The following is a 22,993-nucleotide window of genomic DNA, read 5'->3' on the forward strand; positions in this document are numbered from 1 at the left end:
AGTGTTAGCATACCCATCTGAGGTCACTACTAGTATTAGCATACCCGTTTGAGGTAACTATTAGTATTAGCATACCCGTCTTAACCAAGGTCTTAAACTGAAGGCACTACAACCCCCAAAATACAAATAATTACAAATGTGTTATACGGAATTAAGAATAACTTGCTAATCATTAACGTTTCAAAACTGTATATAGGAGACATACTGGTCAATATTGACCTTCTGTTACACTGAGAAGACATAGGGACAGAAAAAGAGATAATTTTTTGTCTCTCTCTACAGTACCACTGTCATCCCCGACAAGTTCAGGTGGCCAGCCGTCCCACCAAAATGTCTCTATCCCATCGACATTCGGTACCCCATTATGCCATAGTTTGTGTTATAATACAGTCACCATTATTAATATAGTACAGGTGTTACATTAAAACTATATTTTTGAGCTTTCATCCATTTTGACAACTGTTTTGACAACTAGAGTCAGTCACTCACCAACCTTAATTACCAGTCACCTTTCATGTACAGAAGTGCCCTGGCAGCACTACCATAAACAAAAAGGCCTGATTTCCTCTGATAAGCAAAAGCCCTTAATAGCAGCCACATTTCCTAGGATTAACTCTTTGGAGTGTTTGGTGACTGATGTGACTGTCTCTCTAGGCAGCCATTAAAGCTGAGTCAGACTAGTTGATGACTAACATGCTGGACAGGTAAGCCCTAATCTTTGTCAAAGAAGGGAGTAGCCCAATGCTTTCCTGCGAACAAACTTCATCATCCAGATTGGGAAAATATTAACCTTATTGCGCAATGTGACGCGCCACAGTGAATGACTCATTAACTGTCTCATTAAGAGTTATTAAAGGGGCATTTCGACACAACACAACTTCTTAATGCACCAATTACTAATGTTGGCAATAATACATTTGTGCTATAAAAACATTGGATATCCTCAACACAATCTAGACCGAGCAAATGTGTATTTCACGGTGGAATGAACTTCCTTTGTATTGGTTTGTTTATAAAATACCAGTTCCAATATAAAATACCAGTTCCCGTATTTATAGTGGATATAGATTACAGCTCCTCAATAAAAAGGCAAATGGAGACAATGATCATTTATAGAAGATGAAAAATACACCTTTAAACAATTGATATATTTCCAACACCAACACTGATCACGTTATGTGGCTGTCTGTAGTAATTAAAAGCCAACACAAAAATTCTCCTTCGTCTTCCATAACTACAACAGATCCCATAAGTAACTACAACAGATCCCATAAGTAACTACAACAGATCCCATAAGTAACTACAACAGATCCCATAAGTAACTACAACAGATCCCATAAGTAACTACAACAGATCTCACCGGTCACATTCACGTTTTACATCACTTAAAGAACAAACAAACAACAATTTACACCAACAAATATTTACCAGTAGAAATGACTGTTTCCATTGATAATCTGCTTTTGATAAGCTAATTCCGTACCTTTTTATGATTACTTGGCAAAACGCGAACATACGTAAATACAGGTTCACCAGTAGAAATAGCTAAGAATGCACAACTTCAAATAGTGAAACAAAACGTTCATTTTTCAGATCTTGCACGTACTTCAACGCACACAGTGACAAAATAGTACATGCTTTTTGGCGCACCTAAAATAAAAAAATCTGTCCAATTATGTGTGAAACACACCTCACTGACCTCGAAAATACCTCAGACATGACTCTCACCACCTGAGGGCCCACCAGGGTGAAGTGCCCCTTTATAAAATTATAAATTATTATATATATATTATTTAAAAATATATAATTCAGTGCAAAAAATTATATCCTACAGTACACCATTTCAAAGTAGGTCAATTCTACAGTCGGGGCGTAAGAGCAGGGGGTGGCACGCCCAACCCCCTAATGTTAGAAGCAGGTCAGGTGGTCCTGTCCCAATAAAAAGACCACTTGGTGAAAATTATCAAATGTGCCCCCGCGCATGGTCAAATTCACTCCTACCTTGCTGTAATGTATATAATACGTATTCAGCCTTCAAAGGGAAGTGTATTATTTCCTCTGTATTTCTGTAACTAAACTAAACGTTTCAAAGTAACCATGAAATGTCACTTTCTCTTCAAACTGTAATAGATTGGTCAGTTGAAGGTCCCGTTTGAGTCCCAGCCAACATTTGTGTTGAGTGCTGCATGCCTGCTGGTTACTGAACAACAGAGCCGGGGTTAGGGCAGAGACAGTTTTTTTACAGTAACATTACAAGCTCCCATTAATCACTGAATTCATGATCACGTGAGGCATTGGTTTGAGTGATCCAGAAGTTGAATTACCAGTAGGTCTATGTGTTCCCTCACACACTTTGCTATAGTATGACCAAGTCAAAGTTTTTCAAAGAATCCTTTCCAAAGTAAAAAAATGACAATTTTACCACCAACATCCTACTGGGTCCAAGAAGACATTTCGTAATAAAGATTAATGTGGTGAACAATACACAATATCTGTAGCCTCCGGAGCCAGTTCAAACCTGACCAGGAGATGACGGAAAAGTAAACATCTTGTTTGCTTCAATTCCAGTGAGATGAAACACATCATACCAGTAATCATATCATCTACAGACATATCCTGACCTGCTCCGTGTCACATGATTCACCTCAGCGTGCAGTAAGACTTGGTCGACTCTGTGTAAATGGGAAAATGTGTGTTACCACAGACCTTTGGAGGCCAAGTAAAAGAGGAGCATAAAATCAGCGCTGGACCAGCATTCACATTGCATGAATATTGACTCACACTCTGAGAGCTCTTACTGTCTCAAGCCATCGGAAAGGCTGAGGAGAATATTTCCCATGACCTTCTTTGTCACTAGAGCACAAAGGGCAGATTATTTTTAAGTCAAACTCGATTTAACTTCACCCTAATCTAGGCCGGGCCATTGACACACAATCATCATAGTCCCACAAGAGAATAACTATGGAGAATCCATTCCCAATTCTGCATGCTAAACGTGGACAAAGATTGTCCAATGTCTCGGTTATGCAAACAAACCAACTGATTGCTGTGAACTTCGCTTCATACCTAACTATAACTATTTCTGAGCGAAAAACAGTGGCTCTGTGCATTACACGCCACGTCTTCAAGGTTTTATTCACAGCGCGGACAATGTTAGAGACTGACATTATAACCCGTACGAGGCGGTTCATCTAAACATCGTATTTGTTTCGCCAGAAATCATTTCTACGTTTCATAAGTTACCAATGCAAAGAAAAAAGGAACATGATACCAAGTAAATAGCCTGTTTGGATAGTGTGCATGATGTTTGCTTTTGGTTGGCCACTCTATCGGGTGTCTTGCTGGAAGTGTCCAGCAGTGTTTCCTTATGTCTTCTTGCAAAATATATGCAGGTTTGGACGTTCTTTTTTGTTGCATTTGGCCATTCGTTAGCCTCCCCTGATGAACATTCTCTATGCCATGTCATCAAACTTTTAGGGACATCCTGATCTTTGCGAATGTCCTGGTGGTGAGTTTTGACTAACCCGCGACTGCTGTGGACAGAATTGCAATATTGGGAGGGGACAACATTTTTGTGTTCAAAATAAATAAGATGATAGATAAATAGAGTATAATCAGAATAATTCTGCATGTGAAAGCCCATTTGAAGAGTCTTTATGAGCTAATAGCCTGATATTTCTGTGTGCGCTTTCCAAATAAGACAAGCACATTATCAAGCTACCATCGAAATTAAATATGTTGACTGCTGTCTCTAGGAATCTGTCAGTACCACAGACAAATGGGCTACACCTGGCCACCGTTCTACAAGTGTACGGTAGTGCAGACAATTACAAGGGAAGATGGCAACACTGCCATCTAGTGGCACAACAACAGAAATCCGAGGTGGTCCATTCAGTGGGCAACAGGTTTTCAGTGAGAACCGGCTATTCATTTGATGCCAGTTCGACACTTTCCAGTAATTCAGTGCCTGTGTGTAGATGTGACCTCGGTTCCATGCAGCTTCCACAACTCTCGTTTGCAGCCAAACTAAATAGAAACAAGTAGTCGGAAAGCCATCAAAAGCTGAAATTATCGCTAAATTGCAGACACTCGGTTCAACTCAAAACGAGGTTTCTCCTTTCAAAGTAGGCAACTTCTTTACAGCTGCATACAAAAAAAAACGCACAACCGCTAAAGGGTGAAAAGCAGTGATCAAGGCTACCTAATGTTCACCACAAACTAACCAGCAATCCTGTGTGTTTTTCGGGTTTAGATACAGCCCCCACACTAGACCCCCCGTCTGCGGACACCCACCCCTTGGAGACATTTTCCAAGCGGAGGTCACTCCCCAGGACATCTCCGTCGCTGATGTACCCCGCGGTCTCCACGGCGACACCGTCCAGCTCATCCATCTTGTCCGTCAGGTCCAGGTCACAGACGGCCGTGCCCTCCTGACCGGACGCCTGCCTGCAGCGGCCGTAGAGCCCGCCCTCTGGGCTCGCCGCGCGACCGGCAGGGGCCCGCGACGCCGCAGCGTACCCGTCCCCGGTGGACGGGGCGTCCCCGGCCTGAAGGCGGGGGCTGGGAGGGGCCAGCCGCCAGGCCAGCGCTGGGTCGGGGCGGGTACACAGGTTCAGTGGGCCTCTTCCGGTGACCTCTGTGGTGACGATGCTGTCGAAGGTGGTCTCCAGGGCGCTGGACAGGGGAGGGGTTGGGGGGGGGGGGACATTCAGGGTCAAACATGGGAATGCCAAAAGGTCAAACACAAAAAACACCCCCGCTGCTTAAGACAGGAGCCAGAAACTGAACAAGTCTCTTTCCAGGGCAACGGCTGTCAATCAAATCAGTGTGTAGTGGGGGGGGGGGGGGGGTCGGGGGTCGGGGGTGAGTAGGTCGGTATTCACCACTGCCTTCTAAGTCTGACAACAATCTAGAGATATTACCCAAAACCCAAAGCGACGCACTCAACATGCACAAGGACAGCTGGGGTGTGTATTCTTCGTCCACGCCACGGGAACAGCCACCCCGACATGAAAAGCCAAATGCGTTAACACCTCCAGAGAGACCGTAAATCCAACCACCCAACAACATAGAGGAAGATGTGCGTTCAGACCAAACAATACGCATTTTTCTCTTCTCCCACATACAGAGTCTAGAAACACTTTTGGTATTGCAGAACAGCCCACCAGGAGTGCTTTTCACGGTTTCTCAATGTTTTTTAAATCGACCTGGGAGACAAAAGCAGCTTTTAACGCGGTGATGGCCGACCCCAGGGGTCTCGGAGCTGATGTCACGGCTGGGCTCAAGACCACGGCACCAGGCGGCACATCAGGCCCGGGAACAAAAGAGGATGTCAAGACCAACATGTGACCGTCCGCTCCCACTTGTCATTAAAAGGCTGATGCCTCTGCAGGCCTTGGAAGACGCTGTCATGTAGACAAGCTGGGATTCGAATGGTTCACATACCAGACATAATTCGCCTCATGCGACTCGGCCCTCCCCACATCGATCTAAATAAATATCACGCTTTCATTTCAGGGCAAAAAGGAAAATCCCCCCCAAGCACCACAGATGCTAACTTCACCCATGCTCTGCCAGGGTGTCACAGGACTTGGAACTGGCCTGTGTTGTAATTCCAGCAATGTGTCGGTGAATAGCTTAGAATCCAAACTCATCCTGCTAAGAGGCACTGCTCCTGAAGTAATGTGAACTGGACGGTCTGTCCTCCTTGCCTGCTTCCCACATACTGTGCACTAAAACTCTGTCCAATTCCACAGACTTCAAAAGCTTTCTTTATGACGTTGAAACAAAAAAATATATAGATTGTACACTTGCACCACCACCAAGCTTGTTTGACTCAGGATTTTTCTTTTTATAAACAGGTAGCCTGCCTGCCAGTATTTCTTCAAACCAACTCATGTCATTGTGAAATAGGTTTCATAACATCTTTTTAAGTCAGTTGCTACCCAACATAAGAGGCGGTATGGTAGAAAACCACCTAAACTGATATAGAGGTATATTGCCTGTCTGCATTCCTGATCTGATTCCATGGTCTGTAACCATTAGCTACCAGTGTAATATTGACATGAGCACAAAACCACTTGTTTTTCTAATGAACTATATTTATTTTTGCAATAAAGATGATCAATGCACAAAAATGTACAGTTACAGGACTATATCCACCGCTGTCAGCAATGGAATGTCACATTTACATAATATACATGGTAATATCCTGATTCTGTTACCACAGGTTGTTAGATTTAGAAAATATTCATGACAACATCTTGATCCATTTCTTAATCCTTGGAAACGCCTTAGTTTTACTAGATGTTGTTTATTACTTCGCAAAGTGTTACACGCTCACCTATTAGTATTGAGCCAAGCCACTCAAACATCTTCCAATATAGCAATGAATACAACAGAATCTCTCTATGTACAGACAGAGAGACACACAGATGGACAGACAGGTGTCAGAGAGAGAGACAGATGTCAGGGAGACAGATGAGAGAGAGACAGAAGTCAGAGAGACAGACGTCAGAGAAACAGACAGACAGACAGACAGATATCAGAGAGACAGATGTCAGAGAGATAGACAGAAGTCAGACAGACAGATATCAGAGAGACATACGTCAGACAGACAGATGTCAGAGAGACAGATGTCAGAGAGATAGACAGAAGTCAGACAGACAGATATCAGAGAGACAGACGTCAGAGTGACAGACGTCGGAGAGACAGACAGAAGTCAGAGAGACAGATATCAGAGAGACAGACGTCAGAGAGACAGACGTCAGAGAGACAGACAGACAGAGGGACAGACAGACAGAGGGACGTGGAGAGTGGAGAAGGTCCAGGACCAACCTGTGGCTGATTTGTGTTCCTCTCAGGCTGGACATGGTCTCTTCCAGGTTCTGTCTCAGATCTGCAATGTTCCTCACCGTCCGCAAGCGCCTGGCCTCTGGCCCTTCACCTGCAGCAGGAGGGGTTGGCTGGGTTAGGATCCAGAAACAGCTGCTTCGTCAAACAACACACGTGGCACAGGCTTGTCAGGACATCCTCAAAATGTGAAGATTTCAACCGGCAAAGGAATCCATTAACACTCGTGATGACCCAAAGAAATTCACAGATTCCTAAATACAACATAACACACAATGACTCAAAGAAATTCACAGATTCCTAAATACAACATAACACACAATGACTCAAAGACAATCAGAACCCAAACCAGAACTATACAAAACAGTATTTATATTAATTAGTATTGCTTTGAAGGAAATGCTTTGTGATTCCATTAATGTCAGTTTCCTTCCTGATGCTGTACAGTAGAAGTGCTGGGAAGGAGAAAACCGGGGCTGCTAATTCAACCAAAGCCTTTTTCCAAATAAAGACCAGTCATACAGTAGGTGAGTGAGGATTTTGCTGAGCAGATTAAAATTGTTTGTCTACTATGATCAGAAGGGGCCAGGGGGTCTCAAAGCACATATACACACACACACAGCCGTCAGAGAAATGTGGGCAAGAGAGCTGAGCAGCACTCCCTGTCAAGGCATTCCACCAGGACTTGAAGGGAGCACAAATGAGCCCATTCACAGGGCTAAACCTGCCCTTTACAACACCACTAAATCCTTATAGGCAGCTCACAAGGAAGACTTTAAGAGCAGCTCTTTGATGGAGCATTTGTATAACGTTTCTCCCATTTTAAAGCTGACCACCCTCGAGGAAGTCCCAATTCGTGTCACTTTCCCTGCCGATGTAACATTGAGAGCTGACGGCGCTTAGCGAGCGGTAAAAGGGAAACATACCCTGAATGCCTCAAAAGCATTAACAGACTGTTCTGCAGCTGAAAGAAGGCATGTCTAGTCCAGCAGTTCTGGGACATTTGAAGGTAAGCAGCAGCCAAATAAAACGCAGAGGGCTGTGGAGGGGGCGCATACACACACAAACAACCCCACTATAAACACACACACACTTACTATCATGCTTCTCATACATGTCCAGCATAGTGAGGAGGATCTCCTGGTTGATTTGAGCGATTCCGTCCCAGACACAGGACTGCTGCAGGTGCACCTGGAAGAGCCGACTCTGCCTGTGACTGGACACCTCCAGGGAGTCCTGCTCCCGGTTCAAATGTTTGGCTCTGGCCTCCAATCTCGGGGCTGTCCAGTTCAGGGTCACAGGGTCACAAGTCCCTGGGTTCCCCGGCGCCTCCTCAGAGGTGTTGGGCTCTGCGGCTGCCTGTCTCGTTTTGTCTGGGGCCGATCTGGTGGAGATGGCGCGTGGCAGATGCTTGGAGCCTCCCGGAGAGGCAGTGGTCCTGATAGTGGGTTCAGCTCCACTGTGTGATGGCTCCCCAAACCTGGCTGTGCTGGGTGAAGAATCCCAGTTGTCACCACTCTTACTGTGAGGAATAATTTCTTCTCCCTCCATGTAGTCCAGACCAGACGCTCCAGGTGTAGGACCATCCTGGTGTGTGTGGCAGCTGTGTCTCTCCATGACGCGTTACGATCGGGGTCGGCTGAGGGCGTGAGTAGATGCTTGTTTTTATGTTGTTTAATCCGCCAGCCCCAAAGTGGTAATGAGAGTGATGTAACTAACCCTAACCCGCCCCAGAGCTGCCCAGTCTCCCTGTTCTGACTGGTTCTTCCTTCCTCACACAAAGACCTCTACAGCCATGCACAACCCACACACCCACAAACAGACACATACACACTCTCACAGGCGTGTACGCACGCACGCACGCGTACGCACACACACACAGACAAAAACATCTTGTGTGTGGTCAGGAGCCTTGGTAACTCCATGACATAGACATCCTTTAACATGCAGATGAGCTCTTGGAGTTCAATTCAGTCAGACTCTGGCCCGTTCTCCCCTCCTGACGGCCCGGGAGGACACACAGATACAGAGCCTGGGTCGGGGCTGCCTCAGGACAAAACTCCATCACTCCACCAGTCAGTTCCGGAGTCAGAACCAGCCTCTCTCTCCACACTCACTGAACTTGTCTAACAGTTCACAAAGCTCAGTATTTTCAGTGTGTTTCCTGTAAGGCAGAGGCAGCGTAGCTCAGTAGCAAACAATGGCTACACACTTTCATCCCAGCGGAGAAAATCTGAGTTTCCAAGAGCATTTCTCCACTCCCTCTGAGTGCAGCGGTACAGTGCTGATGAGTGCATTCAGACAGGCTTTGTGTGGGCCTGCCAAATCATTGTGAACTTTGAGGCAATATCTCTGATCTATTGCTGAGAGGCTCAATAAGAATCCACAGGACACTGGGGCTTTTGCCCTCCATGGCGGAATTTTAATTTATTCCTCGCTAGAAAGTATTGACATGTGTAGATGGGAAGAGAGACCCACATTTGTGATGGGGAACAATGAGGTTTCCCAGAACATCCAGTTAATTTTATGCTTCACAATTCACAATAATCTTCTTCAGTACTGTGATTCATTGGAACAGTGAGAGAAAAACCCAAAGCAAAAAAAACATAAAAGGTATTTGGTCTAGTATTTGGTTGTTGGTCTAAAAATCATATTGATCCAAAAAATCACTTATCAAATTTAGTCCGGAAAGGACATAGTAATTTTTTCCCACCATCCATTATTCAGCTCTGTAATTAACATTCTTAACAGTGTCCAAATTTATGAATGGAAACTGTGCGTCCCACTACAGCAAAGCTGCATTGCAAGTGGAAAACTACTGTCGTGAGAGAATCAATTTTTATAAACTGTACAATGACCAGACAACTGGCGGAATTTGGCCAATCCAAACCAGCACTAGCGAATTATTTCCTACAGCCACTCCCATGGGCTTGTGTGCTTTGGTGTAGTTTTTAGTATGCTGATTTAGTTTTATTTTTGAGCATAAAAATATAAAGCATGTGTATGGAATATACTATCCAAACAAATAGCAGTGTCTTATACACTTGGTTGCTAATGTTAGGTAGCTACTTACTATTTTGAGAGCTGGCCATTGGGTCTCTCTGGCCTAGAACGTTTTTTCCAGTTAATTTTTGGAATGTAAAAAAAAAGGCTCTAGCACCCCAGGAGTTATGATGGGGGCGTAATCCGGATGATCAACCACACATCTTGAAATGAGTTCAGCTTCAGGGACCGGGTCATTCATGGTCTCCAGCACTGGAATCAATAGTTCCCATTCGTTGCAACAAAAGCATTCCATTTCGGTTGGCATTAGATTGCACTATCCACAGCTATACCACCATCCTCCGGACATTCTGGGTAAGGGTTAAGGATAAACTGGTTCACCATCGTCAGCTGCTGGTCTTCTAGCCATTCTAGTTCGGTCAATTTATCCTCTATGTATTCTTGTTCGAACAAGTAAGGTTCTATCCCACGGAAAAAGTATTCTTCCTGGTCGTATTAATGTATTTTCCTTTGTCGCTCAAGCAGGTAAACGTTGACTGTCCTTTGGTGAATATCATTGACGAAACAGGTAACTTGCTTCCTAGCTAGCAATACCTTTTGTTTATTGTGACATATACACCTCTTCGTGACATATACACCTCTTCCAATTGAGAACAAAACTGACTGGTAAACACAGGAAGATCCTGTTTATTTGAAATTACAAATATATCGCGAAACTTTTTTCGAGGAATACAACATCATCATGTTCTTTGAGTTAAACAACACCACAATTCTTAGTTTGGAGTGTTTTGGAGTAGTTTTCCGCTTGCAATGGAGCTTTCCAGTAGTGGGACACACAGTTATCATTCATAAATTTGGCCGATGCTAAGAACGCTAATTACAGCCGGGGACAGAGCTGAATAATTACTCTACGTCCATTCTGGACTAACTTTTGGTAAGTGATTTTTTTTGATAAATATGATTTTTAGGCGAACTATCCCTTTAATTTAAAAAAGATTTTCAGAAAATCTGAGAATTTGTCCAATGTGTGAGAAAAAAAATATTTGTATTCTTTGGAAAGTATGCCATTTAACAGTGAGATATCCAGTTGAAGTTGTAATTTAATTAAACATTGTTTGGAAATATTCCTTGGCAAATGTACATACTGTGACAGAATCTGGGACCAAGGGTTGAACCCAGCCTGAGGGTCAGTTGGGTACAGAAACCGAAACTGTCCTTTGTAATGACTTAGTAAATCCCAAACAAACCCCTCCGTCCTCCACTCCACCCTGGGCCCACCATTTGCAACGTCTTGTTTATGTCTGATTATGAGACTTGACGCAAAATGTTCTTGGTTAAATGTTCAATCTTTTATGGTATTTGTTTATTTCTTCTACAGGAGGGATTTGTAAATTACAATTTCATGTTTGGTTTTATGAATAATTGTTTTTTATGAAGAAACAATTTATTCTGTTTGCTAATGCTTAGTTGCGTAGGGATATGATAGCTGTCAGAGTCCTCTCCCAAACCTCCAAAACAGGACAGTATTTAAGACAGGGATTTGCGGGTCTTTACTTTTCTGTAGGTGTGGTGATCCATGACCCAGTTCACTGCATCTCTGTGCCAAACCGTGTTTTGGTTTAACCATTTTCAGAAAGCAGAACACACAAGGAAGACTCCTCATAACACAGTTTGAACATTTCCTTTCTGCCGCGTCTCTTCATTTACACCTTCAAGCATGGTTTTTTGAAAGGAAGAACAGACCACACAGTGGATATAAAAAGTCTACACACCCCTGTTAAAAGGCCAGGTTTTTGTAATGTAAAAGAATGAGACAAAGATAAATCAAGTCAGAACTTTTTCCACTTTTAACCCACTTTTTCCCCACTTTTAACTTTTTCCACTGTGACCTATAATGTGAACAATTCAATTGAAAAACAAACTGAAATCTTTGAGGGGGAAAAATAAAAACCTTACAATAATCTCATTGCATAAGTGTACACACCTCTTATAACTGGGGATGTGGCTGTGTTCAGAATTAACCAATCACATTCAAAATTGATGAAAAGACCAGAAGAAAACTGGTCAGGGAGGCTTCCAAGAGGCCTACAGCAACATAAAAGGAACTGCAGGAATTTCTGGTAAGTACTGGCAGTGTGCTATGTGACAACAATCTCATGTATTCTTCATATGAATGGGGTATGGGGTAGGTTTGAAAGACGGAAGCCTTTTCTTACAAAGAAAAACAACCAAGCCTGGCTGAAGTTTGCAAAAACAAACATCAAGTCCCCCAAATGCATGTGGGAAAATGTGTTATGGTCTGATGAAACCAAGGTTGAACTTTTTGGCTATAATTCCCAAAGGACACCATACCCACAGTGAAACATGGTGGGGGCAGTGTCATGCTTTGGGTCTGTTTTTCTTCAGCTGGAACCGGGTCCTCAGTCAGGGTGGAGGGAATTATGAACAGTTGCAAATACCAGGCAATTTTGGCACAAAGCCTTCAGGCGTCCGTTAGAAAGCTGAAGATGAAGAGGAACTTCACCTTTCAGCACGAAAACAACCCAAAGCAGACATCCAAATCCACAAAAGCATGGCTTCACCAGAAGAAGATTAAGGTTTTAGAATGGCCCAGCCAGAGCCCAGACCTGAATCCAATTGAACGTCTGTGGGGTGATCTGAAGAGGGCTGTGCACAGGACATGTCCTCGCAATCTGACAGATTTGGAGTGCTTTTGCAAAGAAGAGTGGGCAAATATTGCCATGTCAAGATGTGCCATGCTAATAGACTCCTACTCAAAAAGACTGAGTGCTGTAATAAAATCAAAAGGTGCTTCAACAAAGTATTAGTTTAAGGGTGTACACAATTATGCAACTAGGTTATTGAGTTTTTTATTTAAAAATTTTTCCCCTCAAAGATTTGAGTTTGTTTTTTAATTGAATTGTTCAGGTTATAGATCACATTAAAGGTGGAAAATGTTCTGACATGATTTCTCTTTTTCTCAATATTTTACATCACAAGAACCTGGCATTTTAACAGGGGTGTGTAGACTTTTCTGGTCTGTCAGCCATTGGCCGTGTTCTATCAGTCTCTCTGATAGTCCCAGTATGACACATCCAGTTGTGTTCTATCAGTCTCTCTAAAAGTCCCAGTATGACACATCCAGTTATGGTCTATCAGTCTCTCTGACAGTCCCAGTATGACACATCCAGTTGTGTTCTATCAGTCTCTCTGACAGTCCAAGTATGACACATCCTGTCATGTTCTTTCAGTTTCTCTGACAGTCCCTGTATAACACATCCAGTTGCACCCTCTAGTGTTGACTCTGAAAACTACGATGACTAACCCAACCCATTTAATGTGTGACGCTAAGTGGTGGTGCTAGGACATCAGAGAGCTAAAATGACAGCTTGCTGATTATCATTCAGAAAAGGTGAAACAAACAAGGTGTTAAAGTCACAGCCTCAATTTATCCTCATAACTGGTTTTGATTAAGTAACAACTAGCTAATTTCTTGATATAGGCTACATATAGCTAGTTTTGAATTTTGTTCTGGAAGTTTTGTCAATGAGGTTATAGATGTGTAGAAAATTTGAGTTGTTAGAGTACCATCCTGTCAACTAAGAAACTGCTTCCATAAGCATCTGTGAATACATGTTCTAATATAAGGTCTAATTGGCATTATAGCAAACACGTTTATTTATATAGCACTATTCATACATAGAAGCAATTCAATGTGCTTTACAATGAAAAGAAAAATATAAACGTTTCAGATTGGTACAATTCTCTAACCACCCTCCAGGGGGACTCTCCACCCCGGTACCTCAGCCCTCGCACTCCAGCGCTAGGATGAACCCATCGGTGCCTTTGTGAGAGAACGTCTGCATCCATGTCTTACCCGGCCGTCCCCAGGGGGACATGTATGCCATGTCTGTACATGGATATAGTATTCATCCTCACTGAATTACAGTTCCCAGAACTGTTTACTGAGCCAGCCCTGTATCTCAATATTTGCGCTCCAGCGCTTGGATGAACTCGTCAGTCCTTTTGTGAGATATTAGCCTACATCAATATCTATACAGCAGCACAAGAGCTTGAATTATCCGTCATCAGCAGATTGTTACATTTACACAGAGGTTATTCCACTGATAGCACCAGAACTTGCATTACAGAAATTGAAAATTGAAAAATAAAAATGGAATAACAACAAAATAATAATAAAACATTTAATCAAAGAAAGAGAGAAATGTAAAACTCGTCATAACAATAATAGATTGAATAAGGAAATAGAAATATTCCATGAGGAATATTAAAGATGTAAATTATAGATTGTACTGTAATTGTACTGAATATCAGCATTAAATATTGGTCTTCAGCCACATTTACCACCTTGAAAAAAGACAATTGGTATTGGCCCAAAAAACACATTTTGGTTGTTTTGTAGCAAGCATTGAACCTTACACAGTATATATCTTTTTTTGCAGGGCGACAGTTTCAAATAAACTTCCCAACTAAGACAGAGAAACTACGTTATTTACCTGTCAGGTCCTCCAGAGAGCTGTGCGCTGACTTATTGAAGGCTGCAGTCTCTCTGCCACTCTCCGCTGGCCCTGCTGCCTCCATCGTCACGTCTCCTCCAGTCACATCTGGCTGAGACCTACAGGGTGACAAAACAATGAGGAGAAGACATCTCTCCCAGGTCAGCCCCCTCCATTAGTCACGGGCAGCACAGTAACACCCGTCCCCAGGAAACGCGTATGACGTTATTCGTAAGAATGATCTACGTTGCGGTAAAGTACCTGTACATGAATGGTGCCACGGTGGCCGTGTTGGGGTGGCTGTACTGCTGCTGGGGCTGAGGCAGCTGGACACTAGAGGTGTTGCTGGCTGTGGGGCCCACCGGTGGCGCTGCCTGGGCATGGTCATGGTGACACCTTCCTTCAGAGGAGGCCAGGCTGGAGCAGGAGCTTCGGTGGTCCAGCTGTCCCTTGTGGATCGAGAGGCCCCCGCCCCCCCCGGCCCTCAGACTCCGGGGCCTCTCCCCGTCCTGGCCGGAAGGGGTTTTCCCGGGCTTGGACCCTGGCTTTGGTATTCCGCTGTGTGCGGTGGAGGCCGAGCTCTCCTTCCTGCCAGCCTTGCCTCCTTTTGGGATGAGGCTTGTGGTTTTGGTGTTCCTCTTTGGCTCTGCTGCGTCTGAACCGAATCCCTCGTGCCTGGACTCGTCCCCGGGTTCCTCCTGCTCTGTGACGGACCCCGGCTTGGAGCCACCCTCACGGGTCTTGTCCCTCTCGGCGGGCCGGGCCTTGTCTTTCTCCTGAGAACTCTTCCTAGGGGTGAGGGCCCGACTGAGGGTGCGCTGGGCGATGCCCTTCAGGGCCAGCTTGGGGCCGGGTGGTCGGCAGTTCCCCTCTGTCTCCTCCAGGCGGTCCACAGTGGGGGAGTGCACCTCCGTCACCTCCTTCACATGTCCTGTCGGAATGTCAGTCAGGACCCCAACTGCCTTGGAGCCTCCTTTGCTATTGAAGAGCTTGAGTTTTTCCAGCATGGACTTTTGGGCAATGACCTTGGGTGGGACCTCTGGGTGCACGGCTGAAGACTGCCTGGTGGGCGGGTCCTGTTTGACGGACAGCATAGGGGAGGTGGCACTGTGCTTGGCGTTCAGAGACTTACTCCTCCAAGGCTTGCTGCCGTTGCCTGCATTGGGCTGGCCGATGGATGACAGAACGGACCCATTGGGCCCCGGAGAAACACAGTGTTCCATCATGGCAGGAGAGGCCGCGGTGCTTCTCTCTGTGGAGTCAAGCAGAGACGAGAGAAGGAAGAGCATTGGGTGTAGAATGAGATCTCCGTCTTAATGCGGGAACAGTACGATAGGGAACGCACCACTACTTTACGTCACGGGGTAATGTTCTGGATCCACACAACTTATGAAGGGACCAAGAAAAGCTTCACATTCTGTCCGGGGCCAAATGTCCCCTACGCTTCCAGAATCCAATGATCCAAACCAATGTTAACACTTGCAATATTATGATTAGCCCCAACACTTAAATAACTGCGGATTGTCATTCCACACATCCCATTCCTTCCCGACAGATTCAGCGGCACCAGTTTACATAGATCTGTCCCAAGGAAATTAGTTAGCTGTTCACTCATGCTAGCCTCCATGGCTACACTGGGTATCACAGTGTATAACCGTGAATTACATGCTGAGTAAACATACTCCACAATTTGTTAACAGCAAGTCATCAAATACACCAAAACAGAAAGACACTTTTATTTCAAAAGATTTTACTGTTCATCATTCTCTACACAATTCAGAGTACTTCAGCTGACAATTCATTAACATTCAGATACTGAATGATCAATTAAGAACAAAATCAATCGTCAATGTTTTATGGATATCTGACCTACCTCTAGGTCCAGTAAGGCTGCATGGCAACCAGCTGGGAAACCGTTGCAGACGATACAAAACTGTAAGCAGGAACAGCTACGGTTAAAGCCCAGGCACAAACCTCTCCTCTTATCATCACTGTAGGGAGGTGGAGAATGGAAGCCAAACGGTTTAAAAAAAAAAAGAAATGCCACAGCTAGCGGACGTTTGAATTTCAAACCCAAACTTTGGCGTTGGGTTGTGTACAGTTTCCAGAGCTTCAGAGGGAGAGGGCCCGGGAGGGGCAGCCAATCATGAAAGCAGGTCTGTTCTTGCCAGCTCAACACTGACCGTCAGCCACATACAGCGCTCACACACACCTGAGCTCATAAACAAAACTAACTGAAGTCGAGTTATACTTCAAATACAGAACTGACAGGATTTTAGATGATCAGCCTCACCTGGTAAACTCACAACATATTTACTGTATTCCCCCAACCATAGACCCAGTAGCAGGGCATTTAGTAAGAGCAACAGAGAAGTGTTCGCCCAAAACACTTAGCACCCAGTTAGTTACAACATACACAGTACAGCTTTAGACACTCAACACGCCCTGTGCTGTGTAATGGTTTGCTAACTGCAGACCGGGCAGCTGCTACAGGGACTAAAAGCCAAGTGCAGGCAGAAAATGTTAACACACCTATTCACTAGACTAGGGTTATAGTGTTTGTGTGGGAACACTTCAACATTCCACCTCAGTCAATCACTGCTACATAGCAGTGTTCTACCTGCCGTTGTAACTTGAAATATATATTTTAATGGCGTGCTACTGAGTATCTACCAAATTCGGAATCATTTGTTTTCGGGCATCACATAGAACTGAAATCCAAAATATATGTATTTTGAATGCAGAGGGAACCACTGCAACTTCACCTCACCATAGCATCACTTGAGACTTCTACTGAACACTACTGTAACTTTAACTAACTGTACCTTTGTAGAGCTAAAGAGAGACAGATGCATAAACAACCCAAAGTTTAGATCCAGATTTGATTGTTAAACTAGCATCCTTCCATATTTCCCTAGGAAAAATCTATAAAACACCCCCTGCAGCTACATCAGAACTGCTGCCATGGCAATGGCAATGGAATCACTGCTGTGCCACCACAGAATAGCTGCTCACAGACACTCACCTTTCCAGATGACTCTTGATTGACAGGTCAGTAATAAGAGTGCTCATTGTACAGTTCCAAACATGCTTGATTTCTCTAAAAGAGGTAAACACTAAACGTTTGCAATTCCTTTAGCCTCCAGTGTGTCTGTTTTACCTTAACTATACACCCAATGAGCTCTCCATTTCTCCTCACCAGACTCTCACAGTGATGACACTCACAGCCCTCTCTGCCACACTTTCTTTCTACCCCTTTCCTCTCGGATTATTTCTTGTTCCCTCGTTCTCTCTCCCTCCGCCCCCCCCCCCCCTGACATTCCCTCTTTCCCTCCCTCTCGGTCATTCCCTCCCTCTCGGCCATTCCCTCCCTCTCTGTACCACATTGACACTAATTCAAGTTCAATCAATGCCCAGGGAATCCGTTGTCACACAGAAGCGACATGACACATGCTGATTGTGGACCAGTCTGACCCCGCTGTAGGCCAAACGTCAAGGCCCCCCCAACCCAACCACCCCCCCCCCCCCCCCCCCCCAGTCACAACGTCCTGGCGCCAGGCCTGCTCTGGTCTGTTCTGATTGGCTTTACACAATTGAGGATTTAGACTCTCAATCTAGAAATAAGATGTACAGTCGGGATTCGTAATCAGACATATAATTTAAAGTCAAACAAGGCTATGTTTTCAGACAGATTTATTTACACCACTGCAGTCCTAAAGCCAGGGTGTGACGTGATGTCCACCAGACTATAATTAAACACAGACAGGAACACAGTAAATATAGACTTGACAAAGGAGAGGAAGTAGCACATTTGTAAGGCCAAATGTAACACATTGCAATACACACATAACCAATGTCGTAAAAATGAGAGGTATTCAGAGCAAAGCCAAAATAAATTACAGGTGTTGGGGTGCGAAAATAGCTGTTCACTTCCCAGAAAGAAACGTCTATGACTTAAAGGTTGTCTGAGATGCATTTAAAACCTGTAGTTAAGACATTATGTACAATGACAATTACATCATTTAAATCTTTCATTTTGTGTAACATTTGACTAAATGTAAATGATTGATAGTTCACCTTAACGACTCCCATGCTGTAAAATAATTACCTGCTTCTCTAACACCACAGACAAAGACAAAATACAAAGCATGCACATAGAGATTTTCGCTCTCTGTGTGTGTTCTATGATAAATGTTGGTTCCATATCAGTGTGTGTGGTCTACTGTAACTGTCGGTTCCATATCGGTGTGTGTGTTCTACTGTAACTGTCGGTTCCATATCGGTGTGTGTGATCTACTGTAACTGTCGGTTCCATATAGGTGTGTGTGTTCTACTGTAACTGTCGGTTCCATATGAGTGTGTGTTCTACTGTAACTGTCGGTTCCATATCGGTGTGTGTGATCTACTGTAACTGTCGGTTCCATATCGGTGTGTGTGATCTACTGTAACTGTCGGTTCCATATGAGTGTGTGTGTTCTACTGTAACTGTCGGTTCCATATAGGTGTGTGTGTTCTACTGTAACTGTCGGTTCCATATCAGTGTGTGTGATCTACTGTAACTGTTGGTTCCATATCAGTGTGTGTGATCTACTGTAACTGTTGGTTCCATATCAGTGTGTGTGATCTACTGTAACTGTTGGTTCCATATCGGTGTGTGTGTTTTACTGTAACTGTCGATTCCATATCAGGGTGTGTGATCTACTGTAACTGTCTGTTCCATATCAGTGTGTGTGTTCTACTGTAACTGTCGGTTCCATATCGGTGTGTGTGTTCTACTGTAACTGTCGGTTCCATATCGGTGTGTGTTCTATTGTAACTGTCGGTTCCATATCGGTGTGTGTGTTCTACTGTAACTGTCGGTGCCATATCAGTGTGTGTGTTCTACTGTAACTGTCGGTTCCATATCGGTGTGTGTTCTACTGTAACTGTCGGTTCCATATCGGTGTGTGTTCTACTGTAACTGTCAGTTCCATATCTGTGTGTGTGTTCTACTGTAACTGTCAGTTCCATATCGGTGTGTGTGTTCTACTGTAACTGTCGGTTCCATATCTGTGTGTGTGATCTAGGATAACCGTTTCCTTTCTATCCATGTGTGTGTTCCAGGTTTAGGAAACCCTGTCATCTTAACTCCCGGGGGTCGAGCCCTGTTCATGAACCTCTGACGGTGGAAATGTTCCAGTCAAAGAGGTGGACAAATATTTTTCTACTGGCTGACAGCCACTTCCCAAACAACACTGCCAGCCAAGAGGAGATAACAAACACTACCCTACCTGCAACCAGGGCTTTACTTGGGATAAAATAAGTGCAGGAACTGACAAAACTATGTTCATCAAAATGTATGCTTGATCCATTAAAGTAGCCTATCTCAGACGTCCCAGACAGCTCTTTTGCTTAAAAAAGGAACCAGAACGCTGTTTATCTAAAACTAGAAGTACCTGAACCGGTGTTCCGGACCATACTGGCCCAAGTCAAGCAGTGCACACAGACATCGGTCTGCGTGACAGTCACAACTGCTCTGAATCCAGTAGAAAAGTGGTCCTATATTTCTCTGTTGTAACCACACACTGATTTCTGAACGAATTCTGCCTCCAGGACCACATGCTTTAGCCCCTTGTGCACGGTCACTTACCCCGGTCACCGTTGGAGGGCTTGGGCTTGTCATGGTGGTTGAAGCTCTGGCTGCGGCGGTTGCTGCTGGAGACCCTGGGGTTCTTTCCCTCGCTGCCTGACGCAGGGGCCCGCATGGGGGGCCCAGGCAGCCTAGGGGCCACAGGGGAACAGCGACAGGATCGGTTAGCACTCAACCACACAAACACTCTAAATACCAGTGTTTTTAAGGGAACTAAATAATATTTCAAGGAGCTGTCAGCGTATTTGTTTAAAACTGTCGGCAGGTTCATTCTGTGGCCAATCAAACAGTACCATCTGCACATGCTCTACCGATATTCATACTGTCAACAAACTACTCAAAACGAAGGGAATATTTGCTAAGGTTAAGGTTAGGTTTACGATATGTGTTAGGGATAAGGTTTAGGGAAATTGTTGTGGTTAGGGATAGGATGTGGTGTAAAGTTAGGGTTAGTTTTAGTAAATAGTTAACTGAAATGTTATTGATAGGCAGTAGACCGTGGGTTAGGGTTTACCCATTTCTTTGCCACAGGTGTATTCAACAGGCATGCATTTTGGGGAGACTTCATTTGTAGAGCATCTACAGATGGTACTCTTGACTATCTAAAGAAAACAGTGACCGGCGGTTTGAAACTGTTATTGGATGACTACAAGTCTGACACTCTCTGTGTTCGTTGCCAGGGAACCCTTAAATACCACCGAAGGCCAGAACCTAAATAACAATCATACTTGCGTGACAAACACTGATTATACTAGTTCACTACGCGTAATGTAGCACAGACACATTACACAGATACTCCCTTCCCAGTGGATGGGACAAGGCATGACAGCTGCTGTTAGAGAACACACATAATACTGACTGACTCTGGGTTTGCAGGACTTGGTGAGTCAGTCTTAAACATACACTATGTACAGGTAAAATTTGGAAAACAATCTCAGAAAGACTCCTGTGGTTGCACACTTATTCCAGAAGGTGGTGCTACTGTGTTTCCTTAAGCCGAGTAAGGCTGAAAACGTTTCTAACCGATAAAATGCCACACATACAGTCAAACAAGGCTTTCAGTAAGTACGCAGCTCCAGTCTAGTAAACCATGCACACAGCAGACACACCAGACTAAAGTGGTGATGCGTAAAAGTAGTCAGAGGAACACACCACATGACATTCATTTGGGAGAACTTGCCGATCTACAGTGTGAGTGGATTGCAGCATGCAGTGACTGTGATTTAGAGGGAGGGTGAGTGAGAGGGACACTGAGAACGACAGTGAAAGAGCAAGAAACAGGGAGAAAAACTAAACAACAAGAAGTGAGAGAAACAAGAGAAAGATCAAATGGGAGAAGGAGAGTTTGAGACATGCAGCATGACAGCTGACCTAGAGGACTTTCTGTGAGCCACAGAGAACTTCAGCCCTCTACTTTGAGTAGAAGACGAGGCCTTGGATGATAGACTGCATGAAGGAAAAAGTGAAAGATAGGTAGAAATAATGTTAGACAAAGGTCAGGAAGTAGCTGTAATGAGACCAAGAGGATAACAGAAACTTTAATAAGGTATGGAAAGCAAAGAAAATCACAGACTTGGGATGAAGATGGCCACATAAATTCAAACTTTGAGAAGCAACCGGTATGAACGATATATTCATATTCAAATGTGCATATTAGAAGAGACTGTTAAAAGGGGCGACTGGTTACTCCTAAATAACCACTAAATCTAAGTTCCTCCACCCAAGGGATCTCTTGCTATGTACTGAAACTGACGGTTGATTTGCTACACGGTACTGTACCTGGACAGTACATCTGACGCTGTCTTATGTACTGGTGCCATGGAGCTGTGGGTGTGAAGAGGGGCCAGGGACCCATGGGGAATATGTCCAGGGGCCAGGGACCCATGGGGACTATTTCCAGGAGCCGGGGACCCATGGGGAATATGTCCAGGGGCCAAGGACCCATGGGGACTATTTCCAGGGGCCGGGGACCCATGGGGGCTATGTCCAGGCTGGGGGCTGTGCTCTGGGTGAGAGACCTGCTGCTTCAGGACCTTCTGCTGCTGCTGCTTGTAACGGGACAAGCTGAAGAACAGACCCAGGATGGCCTTCAGGTTTCCATTACGGATCTCTGCAAAGAGAGGAGCGAAGAGGTGGTTGGTACCTTGGGACAGTTTTCCCCTCCACAGCTTCATCTAACATGGACATGTTTCATGCTGTCCTGCGAGCAGCAGATACGGGGCCAATGTCTTGACCTACCCTCTGCACAGAGCCCCTGAATGTTCACACCTTTGGCTGCCAGGAAACCAAGGCAGGTATCGATGTTCTCAACCTGGGGGGAAAGGAACTATGAGCGACGCAGTTAGGGTCATACATTAACCAAAGGACAGAAAGACTTACCAGCCAATGATTATTCAACAGAAAGACCTTGACCAATAGAATAATCTTAGTCGAAACTGATTCACATCACATTACATCTCACTAAAAGCAATGTGTTTCATTACAGAAAGTTGTGTTTGAGCTAACATGGCTTACTGAAAGACTGCCATTCACAGAACTACTCATTATGGACATAATAACCACTTTTTCTCAGTTGCTGGCCCACCACAAGAGAAAAACCACTGTACAAATATTGAGTCTGTTGTTAACCGTAGGTGGGTGGTAGTGAGCCGGTGGTAGAGTCAGCTGGAGTCAGAGGATTGATGGATATAATGTATTACACTGGGAAGTGTGTCAGCTGGAGTCAGAGAGGTAGATATACTGTATTATACTGAGGTGTGAGTCAGGTAGAGTCAGAGGAGAGGTAGATATACTGTATTATACTGAGGTGTGAGTCAGGTAGAGTCAGAGGAGAGGTAGATATACTGTATTATACTTAGGTGTGAGTCAGGTAGAGTCAGAGGAGAGGTATATATACTGTATTATACTGAGGTGTGAGTCAGGTAGAGTCAGAGGAGAGGAAGATATATTATACTGAGTGGTGAGTCAGGTAGAGTCAGAGGAGAGGAAGATA

The 22,993-nt window shown here is 44.4% G+C and overlaps 1 protein-coding gene and 1 long non-coding RNA gene across 11 annotated transcripts in view; one reads left to right on the forward strand and one right to left on the reverse strand.

Moving 5' to 3' along the window:
• The window catches only part of nav2b (neuron navigator 2b), a 94,887-nt gene that overhangs the window by 37,943 nt on the left and 33,951 nt on the right, over positions 1 to 22,993 (reverse strand). For 6 of the 9 annotated variants that reach the window (XM_034288501.1, XM_034288497.1, XM_034288499.1 and 3 more), the window contains 8 exons: positions 22,240 to 22,312; positions 21,781 to 22,111; positions 21,373 to 21,447; positions 20,002 to 20,132; positions 14,634 to 15,624; positions 14,373 to 14,491; positions 6,838 to 6,946; positions 4,294 to 4,674 (listed from right to left, as the gene is read on the reverse strand). In XM_034288501.1, coding sequence (XP_034144392.1) covers positions 4,294 to 4,674; positions 6,838 to 6,946; positions 14,373 to 14,491; positions 14,634 to 15,624; positions 20,002 to 20,132; positions 21,373 to 21,447; positions 21,781 to 22,111; positions 22,240 to 22,312 — 2,210 coding nt within the window. The remainder of the gene's footprint in view (positions 1 to 4,293; positions 4,675 to 6,837; positions 6,947 to 14,372; positions 14,492 to 14,633; positions 15,625 to 20,001; positions 20,133 to 21,372; positions 21,448 to 21,780; positions 22,112 to 22,239; positions 22,313 to 22,993) is intronic. The other 3 variants (XM_034288503.1, XM_034288502.1, XM_034288500.1) reach the window with 2 other exon arrangements.
• On the forward strand, positions 10,092 to 19,649 carry LOC109614683. Of its 2 annotated transcripts, XR_002195617.2 has the most exons (4): positions 10,092 to 10,209; positions 10,381 to 10,423; positions 17,291 to 17,423; positions 19,476 to 19,649. It is a non-coding gene; the product is annotated as an uncharacterized LOC109614683 (long non-coding RNA). The 2 variants fall into 2 exon arrangements; XR_002195616.2 differs by lacking the exon at positions 10,092 to 10,209 and having other exon boundaries at positions 10,309 to 10,423.

Source organism: Esox lucius, chromosome 19 (assembly GCF_011004845.1).
Source record: "Esox lucius isolate fEsoLuc1 chromosome 19, fEsoLuc1.pri, whole genome shotgun sequence".
Taxonomy (NCBI): domain Eukaryota; kingdom Metazoa; phylum Chordata; class Actinopteri; order Esociformes; family Esocidae; genus Esox; species Esox lucius.